We start from the raw sequence: 22356 nt of genomic DNA on the forward strand, positions 1-22356 counted from the left end.
ATAATTTGAAATTATTATTTATTATGGTTTCCCATTCTGGATCCTCTGATTTCTTTAAGTAAGTTTTTCTTCCTCTTAACTTGTTTGTGTTGTGGCAATTTTATAAAAACAGATAACATTCCACTGGATAAATATAGTTGAGTATTGAAATCAGAGGTAAATAAATAGTGTTTATCGTGTTAATTAGAACACTTTGTAAACACAAATTTATAATACTATACAAATACAGTATATACTATGTATTTTATTTTCTTTCTCTAGAGCCATCATTCTTTATATTTCACAAAATTAGTTTTGATTTTAGCATCAAAAACTGTAACTAAAAATAAATATATTCTTCCTTGTTGTGATATTATATTATTATATTTGTTGCAATACCTACAGTGTGCATATCATATTTTAACTCTGCATCAATAGATAAAGGATTAAAGATGCCTTTGATATTCATTATCTTTTTGATGACATGCTTTTTGATATTCAGAAATGGAACTTCAAAACATTTTGTACGATTTGAAAGGGAGTTTCAATACTCAACAAATATCAAGCTAAATGTAACCATTGTAGCATCAAATGATAAGGATGCAGTTAATCTGCGCGGCTACAAAGACGTCATAGTGAAATACCAGCTTTTCATTTCTTTTGACCAACAAAAAACAGGAATACACACATGTCAAGATGATGATAGATTACAATATTTGGTTCCTTCATCAGGTGTAACAATGAGCAGAAGTCAACTAAACATTGTAAGAGCTTTCTGTGATGATATCAAAAACATCATTGAAGGAGAAGAAGTAAACATTTCATGTTACATGATTAGGGAATACAACATCCAATATGACATCACAATTGGTTGGATCCAAGGAATGCACCACATTACACAGTCTCATAGTACAAATACCAACATTACAATTAATCTGACTTTTAAAGGTTTTTATTCTGGAGAAGGAATATTTTTCTACTGTATTTCAAATAATTATTTTACCATATGCTACACATTGACATTGCCAGTTCACCCTAAAGTAAATGTAAGGATTATGAGGTTATGTGACATATCTGAAGTTGATGTGAACCAGAATTGCTTCAAGTGCTATTTAGAAGGTGGATCTGGTGATAAAACAATTTATAATTGGGGGATAATAGGAAAGGACTTCAAGACTCATTATAATTTAAATAAGAAGAATGAAAAATGCTTTGGTAATTTACCAGCTGGCAACTACACTGTTAAGTGTCTGGTGAGTACTGATGTTCAGAACAAATCTGATGAGATAACATTCACAATTGAAGATGTAACAGAAAGCATAAAAACTAATCAAATAACCATAACATTTGTAACATTAAGTACTATAGGCCTACTGATAGTTTTACTTGTGTTTGTTGTGTGTTATTATGAACAACAAAAGAGAAAACATCGCAACACACCTGTACCCGCTGTGCACTTTGACACAATTAATGTTGGTGACACTTCTAATGTCTTGCAAACCATTGAAAAAAATGAGATTTACTTTTCAATTGATGATCATACAGCAGAATAAACCAAACATTCCTATGTTAGCATAGTAGACACTGTGATTGAAAACAAGAGGTTACAAAATGCAAGAAATGAGAGACAGCAGAACAGACTGACTATGTTAGCTCAGACACTGTGATTGAAAACAAGAGGTTACAAAATGCAAGAAATGAGAGACAGCAGAACAGGCTATGTTTTACCAAATAATAGGCTAATAGGTAACATTCCACAGGAAAATAGATAGAATAAAATACAGTAAGTTCTTATTCAGAGGGGAAGACTGTTTTCTTATTAATTATAAACACCAATTAGAAAACAAAAAGTAAAATATATATAAATTTATAGCCATAACTCCAAACTCTTTCTAAACCGCAGGGGAGATACTGGAAAATAATTTGTGATTTTTAATTGTAAAATGTGTTTTATGTATTCCATAAATTTGATATTGTTTGGTGTTTTTATAATATTAATATTAGTAATGCTTTGGTTCCGGCTTTGGTGTATTTGTTAAATATTGTAACATATCCCTAGTGAAATAAGACTATATAATACTATAGCAACAAAAAAATTATATTTCGAATTAAATCATGATTTTAGATTGGATCATTTGATTGGAGGATTGTGGAAGTTACAGTAAAACAATTTTAAAAACCAAAAATATGTAAAATTATAATAAAATAACAAATACATAAGATGTTTTTGTGCTCTTAATCTTTATAGAAAACATTGTTAATTCCATAAAATTAGTTTCAAGTATATTAGCAATACTAAATATATATTCTTCCTTGTGATATTACAAACCTAGACTTTTAATCAAATAAGCATAATATTTGTAATAAGTACTATCATACTGATAGTTTTACTTGTGTTTGTTGTGTGTTATTATGAGCGAAACAAGAGGAAACATCAGAACACACCTGTACCAGCTATGCATTATCAAAGAGGCAATGACACAATTAATGTTGGTGACACTTCTAATGTCTTGCAAACCATTGAACAAAATGAGCTTTACTGTTCAATTGATGATCATACAGCAGAATAAACCAAACATTCTTATGTTAGCTCAGACACTGTCATTGAAAAGAAGAGGATGCAAGAAATGAGAACAGAGAGACATCAGAACAGACTGACTATGTTAACTCTGACAATGTGATTGAAAACAAGAGGTTACAAAATTCAAGAAATGAGAACAGAGAGACAGCAGAAAAGGCTATGTTTTACCAAATTATAGGCTTATAGGTAACATTCCACAGGAAAAATAGATACAGTAGAATAAAATATGTTCTCATTCAGAGGGGAACCTGCTGTGTACTATCAAAGAAACAGTGGTGTCAGTGTGGGTGAGAATTCATCTGATGTTCTACAGACAAATGCGGAAGAGGAGGTTTACTATGCAATTAATGACACAGCAGAACATTCTGAAAATACATAATGTTATATGTCCATGCTGTGATGTAAAAAACAGAAATGTTACTTTATGCTTCAAATGTATAAAAAGCTTGCAAATTGTCTTGTACAAATAAATACAATTTAGCAACAGAATATTGTAAACTTGTATTTTGTTTTTTTCTCAATTGTTTAAATCTACACCATGATTAGATCAAGATCATATACAGTAACAAGAAGGAAAGCAACAAGTTCACATAATGCAATAATAAACGTTCAAACTTCTGTACAGGATTCAATCTAAACAATTTAGTTTAAAATATTGTAATGCGAAACCTCTAATATCTAAATTACTTAATGTACTATTATTATAACACAAACACTCAGTAGGCATATTGATAATCAAATTAAAGTAAGCGGTTGCTAAAAGAATGGGTTATTTTGTGTTTGTGGTGGTGGGATGATGCATTTCTAGTTTTAATAGATAAAGCTGTGTTTGTTCAATTTTTCACCAATGCACAAATTTGATAGTTTCAATATAAGTAGAAAAAATCATATTCCATCTTCTTGGCATAAACTTCCCTTTAAAGACTTCCTGTTAAAAACCATTAAAAAAACCTTGAAGTATATTCTTCCTTGTTGGTATTGTAAACTATTACAAACACACTCATTCTCTGAAGATGTCTGGACTTTAGGAGTTGATTATCTATAAACTGCATCAAGACAGAGAGGTTTTAAAGATGAATTTGAAATTCCCTAATATCATGTTTGTAATGGTGACCTGGTTGTTGATATTCAGACATGGAGCTTCAAGAGAGTTGGTACAATTTGAAAGTAGGTTTTATTACAAATCATACACTAAGCAACCTGTGACAATTATACCATCAAGTAAACAGTACAGAGCCTTTCACTTGACTGGAAAAAATGTCAACTGCCAACTTTTCATTTCTTTTGATCACAAAAATGGAATACACACATGTCAAGATGATTTACAATATTATTTGGTTCCTTCTTCGAATGTAACAAGCTTTATACGTCAACCATTCTATGTAAAACTTCATTGTGACAATATAAAAGCTATCATTGAAGGAGAAGAAGTAAACATTTCATGTGACATGATCAAGGAATATAACATCAAACCTAATGTCACAATTGGTTGGATCCAAGGAAAGCACCACATTAAACAGTCTCATAAAGTAGATACTAAGAATACTACAGTTAATCAGACTTTTGAAGGTTTTCACTCTGGACAGGGAATATTTGTCTACTGTACTTCAATTAAATTTACCAATACCAATTATAGGAGTATTAATTGCTACACATTGATATTGCCGGTTCACCCTAAATTAAAGGTAGAGGTTAAACGGTTATATGACACACCTGAAGTTGATGTGAACCAGAATTGCTTCAAGTGCTATACAGAAGGTGGATCTGGTGACGACAAGATAATTTATAGTTGGAGTTTAAATAGAGTAGAATCCATGTACAATGACACTGATAAAAGATGCTTTAGTAATTTACCAGCTGGTGACTACACTGTGAAGTGTCTGGTGAGTACTGATGTTCAGAACAGATCTGATGAGATAGAATTCACAAATAAAGATACTAATACCAAGAAGCCTAAAATAACAATACTAATGGTAACAAGTAACATCATATGGATAGCTGTAGTTGTGTTTGTTGTGTGTTATTATGAACAACAAAAAAGGAAACATCACAACATACCTGTACCTGTTGTGCACTTTCAAAGAAACATTGACACAATTAGTGTGGTAGACATGTCTGATGTTCTGCAAATGAATGCAGAAGACGAGGTTCACTGTTCAGTTAATGACAGGACAGCAGAACAAGCTGAACAGTTGTATGTTAACTCGGACACTGTGATTGAAAACAAGAGGTTACAAAATGCAAGAAATGAGAACAGAGAGACAGCAGAACAAGCTGAACAGTTGTATGTTAGCTCTGACATTGTGATTGAAAAGAAGAGATTACAAAATGCAAGAAATGAGAACATAGAGACATCAGAACAGACTGACTATGTTAGCTGTGACGCTGTGATGAAAAACAAGAGGTTACAAAATGCAAGAATTGAGAACAGAGAGACATCAGAACAGACTGACTATGTTAGCTCAGACGCTGTGATTAAAAACAAGAGGTTACACAATGCAAGAAAAAAGAGTGGGTGGTGAGCATATATTATGAAACGCCAGATTAGTTTGTTTGATTGCTTGCGAATTGAATCTACAACATGATCAAATCAATATACTGTAATCTAACAAAACAGACGAGCAAGACATACCTAATGTAGGCCTACTAATAATATAACAAAAACAATAATGATGTACTGTATCTTGTAGTTGGAAAATATTATTTGTCTTCAAATTAAAGTAGGTATTAGTAAAAACAGAAATGTTACGTATATGCTTCAAATGTATAAAAAGCTTGCAAATAAAATTTAGCAAAAGAAAATTGAAAACTTTTCTCAATTGTTTAAATTTACAAATCAAGATCATGCTGTATAACAAGAAGAAAAGCAACAAGTTCACGTAATGCAATAAACTTTAAACTTCCGTACAGCATTTAATCTGAACAATTTAGTTTTAAATATTGTCATACGAAACCTATATATATGTATAATGTACTTCCGTAAATTACTTAATGTACTATTATTAAAACACAAACACTCAGTAGGCGTATTGATAATCAAATTAAAGTAGGCAGTTGCTAGGGGTTATTTTATGTTTGTGGTGATGACACATGTCTAGTATTATTAGATACAGTACTAGTAAGCTGTTATTATTTAATTTTTAATTTCACAAAATGCACAAATTTTATAGTTTGAATGTTAGCAGCAAAAATCATATTCTATCTTCTTGGCATAAACTTCCCTTTAAAGACTTCCTGTTAAAAACAAACCCTTGAAGTATATTCTTCCTTGTTGGTATTGTACACTATTACACATGCACTCAGTCTCTTACCACATCTGGACTTTAGGAGTTGGTTATTTATAAACTGCATCAATACAGAGAAGTTCTAAAGATGAATTTGAAATTCCTTAATATCATCTTTGTACTTGTGACCTGGTTGTTGATATTCAGACATGGAACTTCAAAAGAGTTGGTAAAATTTGAAAGAAGTTTTAATTACTCATCAAACTCCAAAATAACTGTGAAAATGACATCAAGTGAACGGAACATAGTTGGAAAAAATGTTGCAGTTAAATGTCCACTTTTCATTTATTTTGGTCACCAAACAGGAATATACACATGTCAAAAGGATAGACTACAGTATTTGGTTCCGACGTCCAATGTACAGGTAACATGGTTTGCAGTTCAACCAAAACGTGTAAAACTTTACTGTGACAATATGAAAGACATCATTGAAGGAGAGGAATTAAATATTTCATGTAACATGAACAGAAAGTATAACATCCATTATGAAGTGACAATTGGTTGGATTCAAGGAGAGCACAACATTACACATATTTATCGTACAGATACTAACACTGTTACAATTAATCAGACTTTAAAAGGTTTTCATTCTGGAGAAGGGATATTTTTCTACTGTATTTTAAACAATAGAAGTATTTACTGCTACACATTGATATTGATGGTTCACCCTCAATTAATAGTAGATGTCAAAAGGTTATATGAAACACCTGAAGTTGATGTGAACCAGAATTGCTTCAAGTGTTATGCAAAAGGTGGATCTGATGACAAAAGAATTTATAATTGGGGACTAAGAGGAGAGGGGATCATGACTCAATATAATTACAATGAACCTGATGAAAGATGCTTTAGTAATTTACCAGCTGGTAACTACACTGTCAAGTGTCTGGTGAGTACTGATGTTCAGAACAGATCTGATCAGTTAGCATTCACAATCAAAGATGTAACCGAAAGAATAACAACATTTGAAGATAACAAATTTGGCATGCCGACAAAATGCAAGAACACTAATCAAATAACCATAATATTTGTAACAAGTACTATCATAGGCCTACTGATAGTTTTACTTGTGTTTGTTGTGTGTTGTTATGAACAACAGAAGAGAAACTATCGCAACACACTTGTACCTGTTGTGCACTTTCAAAGTAATAATGACACAATTAGTGTTGGTGACACTTTGAATGTTTCGCAAACCATTGAAAAGAATGAGATTTACTGTTCAATTGATGATCATACAGCAGAATAATTAAATTAACCTATGTTAGACACTGTCATTGAAAAGAAGAGGATGAAAGAAATGAGAACAGAGAGACTATGTTTAGCTCTGACACTGTGATTGTAACATTCCACAGGAAAAATAGATAGGATAAAATACGTTCTCATTCAGAGGGGAACCTGCTGTGTACTATCAAAAAAACAGTGGTGCCAATGTGGGTGAGAATTCATGTGATGTTCTACAGACAAATGCGGAAGAGGAGGTTTACGACAAACTAACATAGATGTTATATGTCCATGCTGTGATGTAAAAAACAGAAATGTTACTTTATGCTTCAAATTTAATTTGCACGTAGCGGATATTTGTAGAAGGGCTAATAAGAAATTAGGAATGATTTATAGATCATTTAAATTCTTGAATAAAGATGGATTTTTGAAGCTGTATAAGTCTATTGTCAGGCCAACGCTTGTATATTGTAATACTGTATATAATCCTATTAGAAAGCGAGATCAGGATTTACTAGAAAAGGTTCAGCAAAGAGCAACGAGATTGATTCCTGGGTACCGTAACATCCCCTATGAACAACGTTTTGAGAATTCTTGGTCTTTCTACCATGAGATATCGAAGGCAGAGTGCGGATATTATCCAAGTTTTTAGGATTGTAAAAGGTTTCGATCGTATTTCGATCAATACATTTTTTGAATTTGATCCAGACTCTCGTACCCGGGGACACCCATATAAACTCAAGTTTAAAAGCTCTCGTCTTAATATAAGGAGGGACACGTTCTCCAGGAGAGTTATTCTCTTATGGAATGCTCTGCCTACGAATGTAGTTTCATGTGCTACGGTGAACTCGTTCAAAGCAAAACTTAATGTCGCATCGTCCAACCACCCGCTGAAGTTTTCACCTTATATTGAATATGATTTTATCGTTAGGAGGGGCTTTTAAGCACTGAGTGCTTCGCCTCAATCCTGTATGACGAAAGTGTACGGCAAACAAGTAAACAAGTAAAAAAGCTTTCAAATTGTCTTGTACAAATAAATAAAATTTAGCAACAGAATATTGAAAACTTGTTTTTTTCTTCAATTGTTTAAATCTACAAACAACATGATTAAATCAAGATCATATAACAAGGAAGGAAAGCAACAAGTTCACATAATGCAATAAAAAACGTTCAAACTTCTGTACAGGATTCAATGTAAACAATTTAGTTTTAAATATTGTAATGGGAAACCTATAATATCTCTATAATGTACTTAATGTACCTTAAATTACCTAATGTACTATTATTAAAACACTCAGCAGGCATATTGATAATCAAATTAAAGTAGGCAGTTCCGATATGAAATAATACTTGGTTGGATCCAAGGAAAATACAACTTTACACAGATTCTTCGTACATACCAGCATTGTTACAATTTATCAGACTTTAAAAGGTTTTCATTCTGGAGAAGGAATATTTTTCTATTGTATTTTAAACTATGGAAATATTAACTGCTACACATTGATATTGATGGTTCACCCTCAATTAATGGTAGAGGTATGAAACACCTGAAGTTGATGTGAACCAGAATTGCTTCAAGTGCTATGCAGAAGGTGGATCTGGTGACAAGAAAATTTATAATTGGGGTTTGAAAGGAGAGGAATATCAGTATTACAATGGAACTGATGAAAGATGTTTTAGTAATTTACCAGCTGGTGACTACACTGTTAAGTGTCTGGTGAGTACTGATGTTCAGAACAGATCTAATGAGATAGCATTTACAATCAGAGATGACATGCCAACAGACATGACCTCCAATGACAACATGTCTACACAGTCTCAGAGAAAAACCATAATACTGGTATGGTAACAATTATTATTATATTGATAGTTTTACTTGTGTGTGTTCTGTGTTATTATAAACACCAAAAGAGGAAACATCACAACACACCTGTACCTGTTGTGCACTTTCAAAGAAACATTGACACAATTAGTGCAGAAGACACTTCTGATGTTTACTGTTCAGTTGATGACAGAACAGCAGAACAAGCTGAACAGTTGTATGTTAGCTCTGATGCTGTGATTGAAAACAAGAGGTTACAACATGCAAAAAATGAGAACAGAGAGACAACAGAACAGACTGACTATGTTAGCTCTGACACTGTGATTGAAAAGAAGAGGTTACAAAATGCAAGAAATGAGAACAGAGAGACAGCAGAACAGACTGACTATGTTAGCTCTGATGCTGTGATTGAAAACAAGAGGTTACAAAATGCAAGAAATGAGAACAGAGAGACAGCAGAACAGACTGACTATGTTAGCTCTGATGCTGTGATTGAAAACAAGAGGTTACAAAATGCAAGAAATGAGAACAGAGAGACAGCAGAACAGACTGACTATGTTAGCTCTGATGCCGTGATTGAAAACAAGAGGTTACAAAATGCAAGAAATGAGAACAGAGAGACAGCAGAACAGACTGACTATGTTAGCTCAGACACTGTGATTGAAAACAAGAGGTTACAAAATGCAAGAAATGAGAACAGAGAGACAGCAGAACAGACTGACTATGTTAGCTCTGACACTGTGATTTAAAACAAGAGGTTACAAAATGCAAGAAATGAGAACAGAGAGACACCAGAACAGACTGACTATGTTAGCTCTGACACTGTGATGGAAAACAAGAGGTTACAAAATGCAAGAAAAAAGAGTGGGTGGTGAGCATAAATATTACGAAACACCAAATTAGTTTGTACTTGAGTCCCAATAATACAAAAGAATAATTTACACCAAAATTTGCTTATATCTTTGAGCACACAATTGTTCAACTGGTAATTTTAAAAGTAAGAAGTCTTGCGTTCCATATTTATTTACATTTGGAACAAATTTCCCGATGAAATTCTCAATTTAAAGTTAGGTTTTTATAAGGTAAAGTACTTAATTATTCATGTCAAAATGTTTGCAAGCTTAATAGAAAAAGTTCTTTAAGGGAAAATACTTAATTATTTATCTTATTAAAAAAATATTTGTCAATGTCGAAATGTTTGCAGTTGGACAATTTCTTGTAGAATGTTGTAATTGTAGATCATCAGTTTGGTTTTTCCTTGTCTTTTAAATCTGTTCAGAAATTTGAAAAAATAAATAAAATAAATCTACAGTATTTAAAAGAATGGCAGGGTTAAAATTGTTCACACAAAAACCACACAGTTTAGTTTCTTGGCCACGTTATTCTTTAAACAAATAAAAGCCTGCACACTTTCTGTTGATGACAATTCTAACAGATTACACAAACCAACAGTGGTGTTGGTTGTCTATGAGTGCCGCTTACCTGGATAAACCAACATTAGGCTCGCTCTCCGACGAGAGGTAAACATTACGAAAAGAAGAACATTAATAACATTAATTTTTTCCCACCCCCGTTGGATAATGGATCAGTCCGCCGTCAGGACGCCCTCAAGTGAAACACACCCACTTAACATCGCCGGAGAGAGAGGCTAATGTTGGTTTATCCAGCAGGTAAGCTAGGCACGATATAGACTAATGGAATAATGATCTTGTTTTTTTATTGCTTGTGAATCAAATGTACTGTAAAGTACAACATGAACAAATTAATCATCTAACACAACAGAAACCAACGGTAGTGGTGCAATGGAAAGGTTATTACACTTTAGTACAGCAATAAACGTAAAGAATTACAGTAGTTTAGGTTTAAATATAATTAAATGAAAAAATACTTATCTATCTATACTATCCTTATTAATGTAAATGTACTAATATATAACAAAAACAATAAAATAAAAAATATCTCTTGTGGTTTAGAAAACATTATTGGTTTTCTAAATTAAAATAAGACAGTTGCTCGGAGAAGGGAGCTAATTTAGTTGTGATATTTTGTATCAAATAATAGACTATAAATATAGGTAACATTTCACTTGAAAAATAGATAGAGTAAAATAAGTTCTCATTGAATTCAAACACAAAAATTCCGTCTACACTATCAAACTTTATGTGACAAAAAATGTGCCCATTGGACAGGATGATGTCATATCATTGCCATATTTGGGTATATCACTACCATATTTGGGCACAACTATTAAACAGAGCAAAAGTTTGATGTTTTTATAATATTAGTAATGAATTTGGTGTATTTTGAAGCATTTGTAATGTTGGAACATATCCTTAGTCTAGTAAATTTATAATTAAATCATCATACTGTAGATTATTATATTATTAAATTCTTCTTGATTGTTGTATGTCTGCGTTAATGTTATTCAACTAAAAAAACTATTATAGTTGCATGCTGTGATGTAAAAAACAGCAAAGTTACTGTATGCTTCAAATGTACAAATAAATATAATTTAGCAACAGAATTTTGAAAATTTGTATTTTGCTTTTTTTCTAAATTGTTAAAATCTACAAACAACATGATTAAATCAAGATCATGTAACAAGAAGGAAACCAACAAGTTCACATAATGCAATAAAAAAAACCCGTTAAAACTTCCGTACAGGATTCAATCTAAACAATTTAGTTTTAAATATTGTAATGCGAAACCTACAGTATAATATCTCTATAATGTACTTCCTTAAATTACTTAATGTACTATTATTAAAACACAAACAATCAGCAGGCATATTGGTAATCAAATTAAAGTAGGTGGTTGCTAAAAGGCGGGGGTTAATTTGTGTTTGTGGTGGTGGGATTACACATCTAGTATTAATAGGTAAAGCTGTTGTAAATCTGTAATTTTTTCATTTCACAAAATGCACAAATTTTTTAGTTTGAATAATAGCAGCAAAAATCATATTCCATCTTCTTGGCATAAACTTCCCTTTAAAGACTTCCTGTAAAAAACCATTAAAAAAAACCTTGAAGTATATTCTTCCTTGTTGGTATTGTAAACTATTACAAACACACTCATTCTCTGAAGATGTCTGGACTTTAGGAGTTGATTATTTTAAAACTGTATCGATAGATAGAGGTTTTAAAGATGAATTTGAAATTCCTCCTTAATATCATCTTTGTACTTATGATCTGGTTGTTGATATTCAGACATGGAGCGTCAAAAGAGTTGGTAAAATTTGAAAGACAATTTTACTCATCAAACTCCAAAATAACTGTAAAAAAAACACCAGCAAATAAACAGAACATAGTTGGAAAAGATTTTGCAGTTAAATGTCCACTTTTAATTTATTTTGGTCACCAAACAGGAATATACACATGTCAAAAGGATAGATTACAGTATTTGGTTCCGACGTCCAATGTACAGGTAACATGGTTTGCACTTCAACCAAAACATGTAAAACTTTACTGTGACAATATGAAAGACATCATTAAAGGAGAGGAATTAAATATTTCATGTAACATGAACAGAAAGTATAACATCCATTATGAAGTGACAATTGGTTGGATCCAAGGAAAGCACAACATTACACAGATGCATCGTACAGATACTAACACTGTTACAATTAATCAGACTTTAAAAGGTTTTCATTCTGGAGAAGGGATATTTTTCTACTGTATTTTAAACTATAGAAATATTTACTGCTACACATTGATATTGACAGTTCACCTTCAATTAAAGGTGGATGTTAAAAGGTTATACTCTGAAACACCTCAAATTGATGTGAACCAGCATTGCTTCAAGTGCTATGCAGAAGGTGGATCTGATGACAAGAAAATGTATAATTGGAGTTTAAATAAGGAAGAATTGACAGAGAATGATGACCAGCTAGGGACAGATGAACGATGCTTTGGTAATTTACAAGCTGGTAACTACACTGTAAAGTGTCTGGTGAGTACTGATGTTCAGAACAGATCTAATGAGATAGCATTCACAATTCAAGATACTAATACCAAGAAGCCTAAAATAAAAATACTACTGGTAACAAGTAACATCATATGGATAGCTGTACTTGTGTGTGTTGTGTGTTTTTATGAACAACAAAAGAGAAAACATCACAACACACCAGCACCAGTTGTGCACTTTCAAAGAAGCGCTGACACAATTAGTGCGGGAAACACATCTGATGTTCTACAAATAAATGCAGAAGACGAGGTTCCCTGTTCAGTTGATGACAGAACAGCAGAACAAGCTGAACAGTTGTATGTTAACTCGGACACTGTGATTGAAAAGAAGAGGTTACAAAATGCAAGAAATGAGAACAGAGAGACAGCAGAACAAGCTGAACAGTTCTATGTTAGCTCTGAAACTGTGATTGAAAAGAAGAGATTACAAAATGCAAGGAATGAGATCAGAGAGACAGCAGAACGAGCTGAACAGTTGTATGTTTGCTCTGACACTGTGATTGAAAAGAAGAGGTTACAAAATGCAAGAAATGAGAACAGAGAGACAGCAGAACGAGCTGAACAGTTGTATGTTTGCTCTGACACTGTGATTGAAAAGAAGAGATTACAAAATGCAAGAAATGATGATAGAGGATGTCATAAATAATATTGAAAAACTGTATTAATTTGTAGGCCCACTGAATTCCTAATAATTTGAAAATATGTATCAATAACATTAAATATCAATAGAAAATGATATTTAATTAAATTTATTTAGAAGAAAAGCAAGGTTATAATACACTGTATACAATATAGATAAATAAATGACTCGGTTAAAATGTGAACATGTTATTGCACACTGCAGACTTTACATGAAGGTGATAAAAATCACTCTTCAATCATCAGGTGCCGGGCTCCCGTAAAGAAAAATGCCACAAATTTAAATACTTAAAAAAAATTATTGGTGTAATTTATTCTGTACTCCTAGCATAAATGTAATTAATGTTTCTGTTTACTGTAAGTGTATATATTTTGTTCTCTCGTTTGTTAATTTTAAATGTGTAATGTATTACTGTTAGTTGATCACGGCCTTGTAGAACACATTTATAGTGACACAAGCTTTTCTGTGTTAAAATAAAGTATTTATTATTATATTATTATGTGTAATTTACAAGAAGAGACTATTTATGTAAATAACTTATGTATACTGTACATTCACTTATTGTTCCATTAGATAAGTTTAGTCTATTATGTCTTATGTACTGTATCTATTGTCCGTCTATGATATTTTAATAGAAACTTTCTTCTTTTGTCTGCATGAATAGTTTGTTCCTTGGTAAATGAACAAATGTCAGGCTTACACACAATATAATATTTCTCTTTGAAGACATAGATTGCATCGTTTAATATTATTAGAATAGGGCTTTTGATGAATGATATTATTATTATTTTTTGAATTATTTTTTTTTTCTGGTGGAACTAGCCTTAAAGCCCTCCGGGCTTATTTATGTTTCTCCAGCATAAGTGCATTCTAATTATAAAAAAAAACAAAAAAACACTGTAATATTATTTCACAATGATGTATCTTATGAAAATAAATTGAATTGAATTGAATTGAATTGATTTGAATTATTAATAATCTACATACAGGTCAAGATAATATAAAGTTTAATATTTTCAAAACCGAAACCAACAATGTTTCTAATCCAATAGTTCTAATAATAATATAAACAATAGGCCACTACTGTAAGTTTGCGGTATACCATGTATGTAGTTGAAAAGAGTTCCTCAACGTTTCAATCAATATGCTTTGATCTTCCACAAGAGTGCGATTGCAGACAGTCAAGTAAAATTGGGTGGGACTGTAAGGACCCCAATTGAAATAAATTTTTTTTTAAAACTTTCTTGGGTTAAATCTTCAGTTCATATTGTTTAGTCTTTTAAAGTCTTTTTAAATTTAAATCCATTGTTATTGTAAAAATTGAATGAACTGAAATAAAATGAGATTAGAAACCTAAAACACGAGCAAAGTTTACATTGAAAGAGATTAAAACTAGCTACAGAAGAGAAATAAACAATTACGCAAAATAGTATTGTCAATCAGTATCAATATTTCACTGAAATTAGTTTTGTTATTGTAGCAAAAACACAACTCCTTAATAATATAACAGAAACAATTACGAGATATTACTTGTCAATCACTACCGATCTAAAGTTATATCTTTATACTGTAAGTTTTGCCATAACATTTGTTTTGTTATTGCAGCAAAAACCAAACTCAAATAAAGTAAATATATTCTTCAATGTTTCTGTACTGTAAAAAGACATTGCAAACACCACTTCGTCTCCGACCGCATCGGAATTTAAAGGTTGGATTTTCACAAACTGCATCATTACAAAGGTTTTTCAAGATGAGTTTAAAATTGCTTAATCTTTTGGTGACTTGTTTATTGATATTCAGACATGGAGCTTCAAAACATCTTGTACAATTTCAAAGAGAGTTTTATTATCTATCATACACTGAGCTACCTGTGATAATTACACCATCAAGTTTACAGGACTTGGATAATTTGTACGGAAGAGACGTCACAATTAAATGCCCACTTTTTATTTCCTTTGGTCAACAACAAAAAGGAATATACACATGTTACGATGATGATAATTTACAATATTTGCTTCCTTCATCGGATGATGTACAATGGAGAAAAGGTCAACCAGACTTTGTAAGAGCTGATTGTGAAGATATAAAAGGCATCATTGAAGGAGAAGAAGTAAACATTTCATGTGATATCAGGAAATATAACATAAACCAATATGAAGTAACAATTGGTTGGATCCAAGGAAAACACAACATTACACAGTTTCATAGTGCAGATACTGATATTGAAATAAATCTGACTTTTAAAGGTTTTTATTCTGGAGAGGGAATATTTATCCACTGTATTTCATATTATTACACAACCAATAGGAGCATAAGGTGCTACACATTGATATTGCTGGTTCACCCTCAATTATTAGTAGATGTCAAAAGGTTATATGAAACACCTGATATTGATGTGAACCAGAATTGCTTCAAGTGCTATGCAGAAGGTGGATCTGGTGACAAAAGAATTTATAATTGGAGTTTGAAAGGAGAGGAATTCAAGAATCAATATTACAATGAAACTGATGAAAGATGCTTTGGTAATCTACCAGCTAGTAACTACACTGTTAAGTGTCTGGTGAGTACTGATGTTCAGAACAGATCTGATGAGATAGAATTCACAATTGACGATGTCATGACAAGAGACAGAATGACAACACTCCAGGGGAAACGCCACAAAGACATGACATCCAATGATGACATGCCAACAGACAGAATGACTACAATCCAAGGTAAACATCACCAAGACATGACATCCAATGGTGACATGACAACAGATAAAGGCAACCACCACCAAGACATAACATCCAATGATGACAGGACAACAGACAAAGGCAACCACCACCAAGACATAACATCCAATGATGACATGACAACTGACAAAGGCAACCACCACCAAGACATAACATCCAATGATGACATCCAAACAGCTACAAAGACAACTCAGAAGCCCAATGAAATAACCATAATACTGGTAACAAGTAACATCATACTGATAGTGATAGTTTTACTTGTGTTTGTTGTGTGTTGTTATGAACGACAGAAAAGGAAACAGCAGACGAAGACACCTGAACCTGTAGTGCACTATCAAAGAACCATTAACACAAGTGGTGTGCATGACATTTTTTACAAACCACAAACCATTACAGAGGAAGAAGTTTACTATACAATTGATGATAATATAGCAGAAGAGGCTGAAAATGCATATTATGATAGCTCTGACAACAAGAAGTTACAAAATTCAAGAAATGAGAACAGAGAGACAGCACTGTAATACATATTTATACTATAAAGGAAACACGTACTCTTCTGGAAGTGAGCATTCTAAAGAACAGGTCAACAAGGATGAACCGATTTATGATGCCAGGCTAGCAAAATTGACAACATGAGTGTCAGGATATTATCAAAGATGCAAAAAGGCAGAATAACATCTCAAGATATCATTAATGATGCCATGTCAACAGACACTGGTAACAAGTACACTGTATGATTACACTTGTGTGCATGTTATTGTTACATGTTATGTTGTTACATTAAGAAGAAATATCACAACAGATCAAAGAAATAGAAACTCATCTGGAAGTGAGTATTCTTGTGACATTCTGAAGACCAACATGGATAAAGAAGTTTACTATGCAATTAAGGAGTCATCAGAATAATAATCCCAATAATTTTGAAATTATTATTTATTAAAGGGTTTTATTCTGGATCATCTCATTTCATTAGGTCAGTTTTTTCTTCCTCTTACCTTTTTTGTGTTGTGGCCAGTTTATAAAAACAGATATTGAAATCAGAGGTAAATAAATAGTGTTTATCATGTTATTGAACTATTTAACATAATTAGAACACTTTGCAAACACAAATGTTATACTAGTGTATTTTATTTTCTTTATCTTGAGCAATCATTCTTTATATTTCACAAAATTAGTTTTGATTTCAGAATCAAAAACCGAAATACAGTAAAATAAATATATTCTTCCTTGTTGTGATATTACAAAACTATAATTCCTGTATAAAATGTAACTTAAATTAGTTTTGATTTTAGCAGAAAAAAACTAAAACACAGGAAATAAATATATTCTTCCGCGTTGTAATATACATACCACACGCAATGCAAACAATACTTCAGTATCTGAGGTTGACTTTGGAGGTTGCAATTTAACAACTGCATCAATAGAGAAAGAATTAAAGATGACTTTGAAATTAATTATTTTATTGGTGGTGACCGGCTTGTTGATAGTCAGACATGGAGGAGCTACAAGAAGTTTGGTAAAATTTGAAAGTAAGTTTGAATATTCAACATACTTTAAGGTACCGGTGACAATTATACCATCAAATTACCAGTACCTGGTTAATTTGTTTGGCAACAAAATCAAATGCCAAATTTTAATTTTGTTTGGTCAACAACAAACAGGAATATACACATGTCAAGATGATAATACTAATAGATTACAATATTTGGTTCCTTCATTGGCTGTTACACGGAGCACGAATCAACCAGACCTTGTAAAAGCTTATTGTGATGATATAAAAAATGTCATTGAAGGTGAAGAAGTAAACATATCATGTGATATGATTAGGAAATACAATCTTCTATATGACATCACAATTGGTTGGATCCAAGGAAAACACAACATTACACAGTTTCATAGTGCAGATACTGACATTACAATAAATCTGACTTTGAAAGGTTTTCACTCTGGAGAAGGAATATTTTTCTACTGTATTAAGAACCAAAGAACATATATGAGTATTGAGTGCTACACGTTGATATTGCTGGTTCACCCTCAATTAAAGGTAGAGGTTAAGAGGTTGTATGAAACACCTGAAGTTGATGTGAACCAGAATTGCTTCAAGTGCTATGCAGAAGGTGGATCTGGTAACAAGAGAATTTATCATTGGAGTTTGAGAGGAGAGGGGAGCATGTCTCAATATAATTACAATATGATAAATGAAAAATGCTTTGGTAATTTACCAGCTGGTAACTACACTGTTAAATGTCTGGTGAGTACTGATGTTCAGAGCAGATCTGATGAGATAACATTCATAATCAGAGATGACATGTCAACAGACATAACATCCACTGATGACATGCCAACAGACAAAGGCAACCACCACCAAGACATAACATCCAATGATGACATGACAACAGTAACAAATATAACTCAGAAGCCCAATAAAATAACTGTAACACTGGTAACAAGTAACATCATACTGATAGTTTTACTTGTGTTTGTTGTGTGTTGTTATGAACGACAAAAGAGGAAACATCACAACACACCTGTACCTGTGCACTATCAAAGAAACATCGGAAATAGCGTGTGCAACACTGATGTCCCACAAACAATTTCAGATGAGGTCTACTACACAATTGATAATAATATAACAGAACAGACTGACTATGTTAACTCCGACACAGTTATTGAAAAGAAGAGGTTACAAAATGCAAGACATGAGAACAGAGAGACATCAGAACAGACTGACTATGTTAACTCTGACACAGTTATTGAAAACAAGAGGTTACAAAATGCAAGAAATGAGAACAGAGAGACATCAGAACAAACTGGCTATGCCAACTCTGACACTGTGTTTGAAAAGAAGAGGTTACAAAATGCAAGAAATGAGAACAGAGAGACATCGGAACAAACTGGCTATGCCAACTCTGACACTGTGTTTGAAAAGAAGAGGTTACAAAATGCAAGAAATGAGAACAGAGAGACATCGGAACAAACTGGCTATGCCAACTCTGACACTGTGTTTGAAAACAAGAGGTTACAAAATGCAAGAAATGAGAACAGAGAGACATCGGAACAAACTGGCTATGCCAACTCGGACACTGTGATTGAAAAGAAGAGGTTACAAAATTCAAGAAATGAGAACAGAGATGTTAACATCAATACTACTGAAACACCAGAGTATTTTGTTCTGGAATCAGATTAATTTGGCATTTGATTACAGTACAGCAAACATTCTAAAAATGTATCTGACATTTTTTAACTTAAATTTCCCTGTTCCTTGGATGCAAAATTAACCTCAGATGTAAAACAAACTTTAAGCTGGCCTGCTGGCTTACAAATATTATTGTTACTGTACTGCTTTTTTTACAAATTTGCTTTGTTTGCTTTTATCACATCACAAGTGACTGTAAGGGTTATGTAATCAACTTCCGATGTAGAAAATCAAGTAAAGACTAGATTTTAATCTTCTGCATAAAGTGCTCTGTGTATTTCCAAAGTTTATTTAGTTTCATATTTAAATCAAAATGTGTAATGTAAATACTACGTAGTGAAACTGCAAAGTTGCTACATACTGTATTTATATAATAAAAACGTGTTATTTTTGTTTTGTCTAATTAATCGATTTTTAAATAATCAATGAATTCTTTGACTTATTACTTTAAAAGATCTAATTTCTGAAATAATTTATCTTCATTTTCTATTCCCTCATTTTTTTAGTCGTGGGCAACGTGACTCTACAGCTCACTATGTCGGTTGTTTGGTCGGTAAACACTAACTTGAGCACGCAACTGCAGCCATTTATATGGCCTTGTTTGGAATGAATTTCATAAATTACATGAAGAATGATTTTATTTTTAATTGCTTTTTATATTTAAAAAAAAGATAAATTCTGAAATTATTATTAACTTCTACTGTATTTAGCGTATACTAATTTAAAAATGAAAAACAATTCCCTTAGTCTAGTTGTTGTTTGTATTGGTTTATTAGAGAGGTTTCGCAATCTTACGAATACGATAACGAAAACGGATACGTCACGCACACGTATTCGTTTTCGCAAGCCAGTAAAAATCTGTTTCGCATGGCAACGAAATATTGAGGGCGCCATCCAAAATATGACTGCGGTAAATTTGAGCGAAGCGCGTGTACGTGTTGCTTGGCTACCTAGGCCTAGCGTAACATCAAAGCGAGTGAGGACTTTAAAAACTGCTATTTATCAAATTGACCTAGCATTTTAGTAAATTACTTTAGTAAATTACTTTCAATAAATCTATAATTATATTATAATCATGAATCGTTCCTGATTCAAATTCAGAATGTGCAAAATAGATCAAAAACTATACTCGTTTTGTAGCTACGAATATGACTGGTGATATTCGTCAACACGAATACGCTTTACGAATATGAATTGGGGATCAGCTCAAAAGTTTCACAAATGTGTGACGTATCCGTTTTCGTTATCGTATTCGCAAGGTTGCGAAACCTCCCTAATGGCAGGGTAACATGTGTTTTGGGCATTTTTTCTACTCCTAGGCTCACAAAACCACAATTGTTTTTAAATGTATTTCTTAAAATGGAATTAACATTTTTTTAAATTGTCGTTTATACTATTTTCCTTTATACTGATTTACTGTACAGTTTGTGTGTAATACTAATACTATAGATATATTCCAGTTTATCTGATGTAACTTTTTTACTGACTTTAAAATTTACTCCATGAGTGTTAACTCATTTGCAATAATATGAGATTGATTTTTTGTATTGAATAAATAAAAAAATATGTTGAACATGGTGCATCACCTTGTAGTTATTTCTTAAATATTCAGTATTCTTTATTTTATTACAAAAGTATTTTATTTATTGTATTTTTTTTAATAAACCTTATTTAGTGAGGGTGACCCTAAACAGCATATGCTGACAATCAAGGGGCCCTCATAATATCTAAGTATTATGCTAGATGGGCAAAAACATATTACAAACAAGACAGGACTACATGTGCAAAAACTATCCTTGTATGTACAGTGGTGTATAGCAGTTACCAAGAAGAATTTTTAATTATGAATTTCTTGTGTGTCCTGATACACAAGCATTGTACAGGTAACTGTACTAAAAACGTACTCACAAGATGCTCTACATTAACAAAGTCAAAGAAGAGAGTGAATTTATTTTGTTGTTGTAAAGCATCCGACAGGATTTGAATCCATGGCTGTGTTTATACAACACCCTAAATTTGAACACGTCTTTAATTTTTAGCGTGTTGCACAGGCTGAGGTCAACCCCACAAAAACCTTGCAGTTATACATTAAATCGTAATACCGTGTTGAATATGCGTGTAATAGCGTGTTGTATAAACGCGCCTCATGACTGCGGGTAGCTGAACACTTTCAATTTGGAGGTGAAACCCTATTATAGACCGAAATGGATCTTACAACATACCTTTGCAAATAGGTACTGGTGACGGGCATCCATCTGAAAAAACAAATCCAAAATTATTTTTATTATATAAAAAACAACTTTAAGTAAATTTGAAATGGCAGTTCAACAACGGTAACATTTTATTAGAATACTAGTCAATTTTGGCTAAAAAATGTCTGTCTGTATGTCCCTATTATGAGCTACAGCTATTAAATATGGTTTTTTTTATACTTTGTTTTCCATTTAGAGTTAGACAGGCAATTTAGCCATTTAATATTTCATTATAGCAATTTGAATATTCATGCTATAGAAGCGACAAGTTTAGATGTACTGTAACTGTATTCTTCAATTACGTATCACATACAGTTCAGTATTACTTCGTTTTTATTATGAGAAAAATTATATTTATTGTCATATAATGGTACTTTGAGAAATTATCACAACACGAGGTTGTTGACCTTTATGTACACTGTCTGTAACAAACTGTTTTATTCCATGTTGGAAATCTGAGAGCTGCCTATTGCTAATGGCCTACTGTAGCATTTGATAAGGAAACAGTGAATTAATTGCATTTAACAGTTTTCATGTTGTATCAAAACAGAATATTAAACTTGTTCAACTTTCAATATCCTCCCCATTCAACTCATACATTCATTATTTGTTGTTTTGCTATTTAAATAACTACTGTGTAATTCAAACCAACCCTCATCAAACAACTTGATTGATTGCATCATATCA

The 22356-nt window shown here is 32.3% G+C and overlaps 3 protein-coding genes across 3 annotated transcripts in view; 2 read left to right on the plus strand and 1 right to left on the minus strand.

The window, feature by feature from the left end:
* LOC144847403 (dynein axonemal heavy chain 5-like) overlaps window positions 1–22356 on the minus strand; it is a 96089-nt gene that overhangs the window by 70814 nt on the left and 2919 nt on the right. Inside the window, exon 4 of the mRNA XM_078703740.1 lies at window positions 21640–21672. Coding sequence (XP_078559866.1) covers window positions 21640–21672 — 33 coding nt within the window. The remainder of the gene's footprint in view (window positions 1–21639; window positions 21673–22356) is intronic.
* On the plus strand, window positions 12029–19408 carry LOC144848305 (uncharacterized). Its single transcript, XM_078705020.1, has 2 exons — window positions 12029–13359; window positions 18988–19408. Exons 1-2 carry the CDS (start codon window positions 12029–12031, stop codon window positions 19406–19408), a joined length of 1752 nt encoding a protein of 583 aa, XP_078561146.1.
* On the plus strand, window positions 15071–17127 carry LOC144848306 (uncharacterized). Its single transcript, XM_078705021.1, has 3 exons — window positions 15071–16200; window positions 16252–16738; window positions 17007–17127. The coding sequence occupies exons 1-3, from the start codon at window positions 15129–15131 to the stop codon at window positions 17125–17127; spliced, it is 1680 nt and encodes a 559-aa protein (XP_078561147.1). The 5' UTR covers window positions 15071–15128.

This window comes from Antedon bifida, chromosome 7 (genome assembly GCF_963402885.1).
Source record: "Antedon bifida chromosome 7, ecAntBifi1.1, whole genome shotgun sequence".
In the NCBI taxonomy this organism is placed as follows: domain Eukaryota; kingdom Metazoa; phylum Echinodermata; class Crinoidea; order Comatulida; family Antedonidae; genus Antedon; species Antedon bifida.

Bases quoted from the DNA above. Each gene is read 5' to 3' on its own strand.
- LOC144848305 (XM_078705020.1), top strand. From the start codon at position 12,029: ATGAATTTGAAATTCCTCCTTAATATCATCTTTGTACTTATGATCTGG. The intron at 13,360-18,987 runs GTTACAAAATGC...TGAAAACAAGAG, and splicing joins ACTGTGATTGAAAAGAAGAG to GTTACAAAATGCAAGAAATG.
- LOC144848306 (XM_078705021.1), top strand. From the start codon at position 15,129: ATGTTTCTGTACTGTAAAAAGACATTGCAAACACCACTTCGTCTCCGA. The intron at 16,201-16,251 runs GTAAACATCACC...CAACAGATAAAG, and splicing joins CAGAATGACTACAATCCAAG to GCAACCACCACCAAGACATA. The intron at 16,739-17,006 runs GTAATACATATT...TGTTACATTAAG, and splicing joins GAGAACAGAGAGACAGCACT to AAGAAATATCACAACAGATC.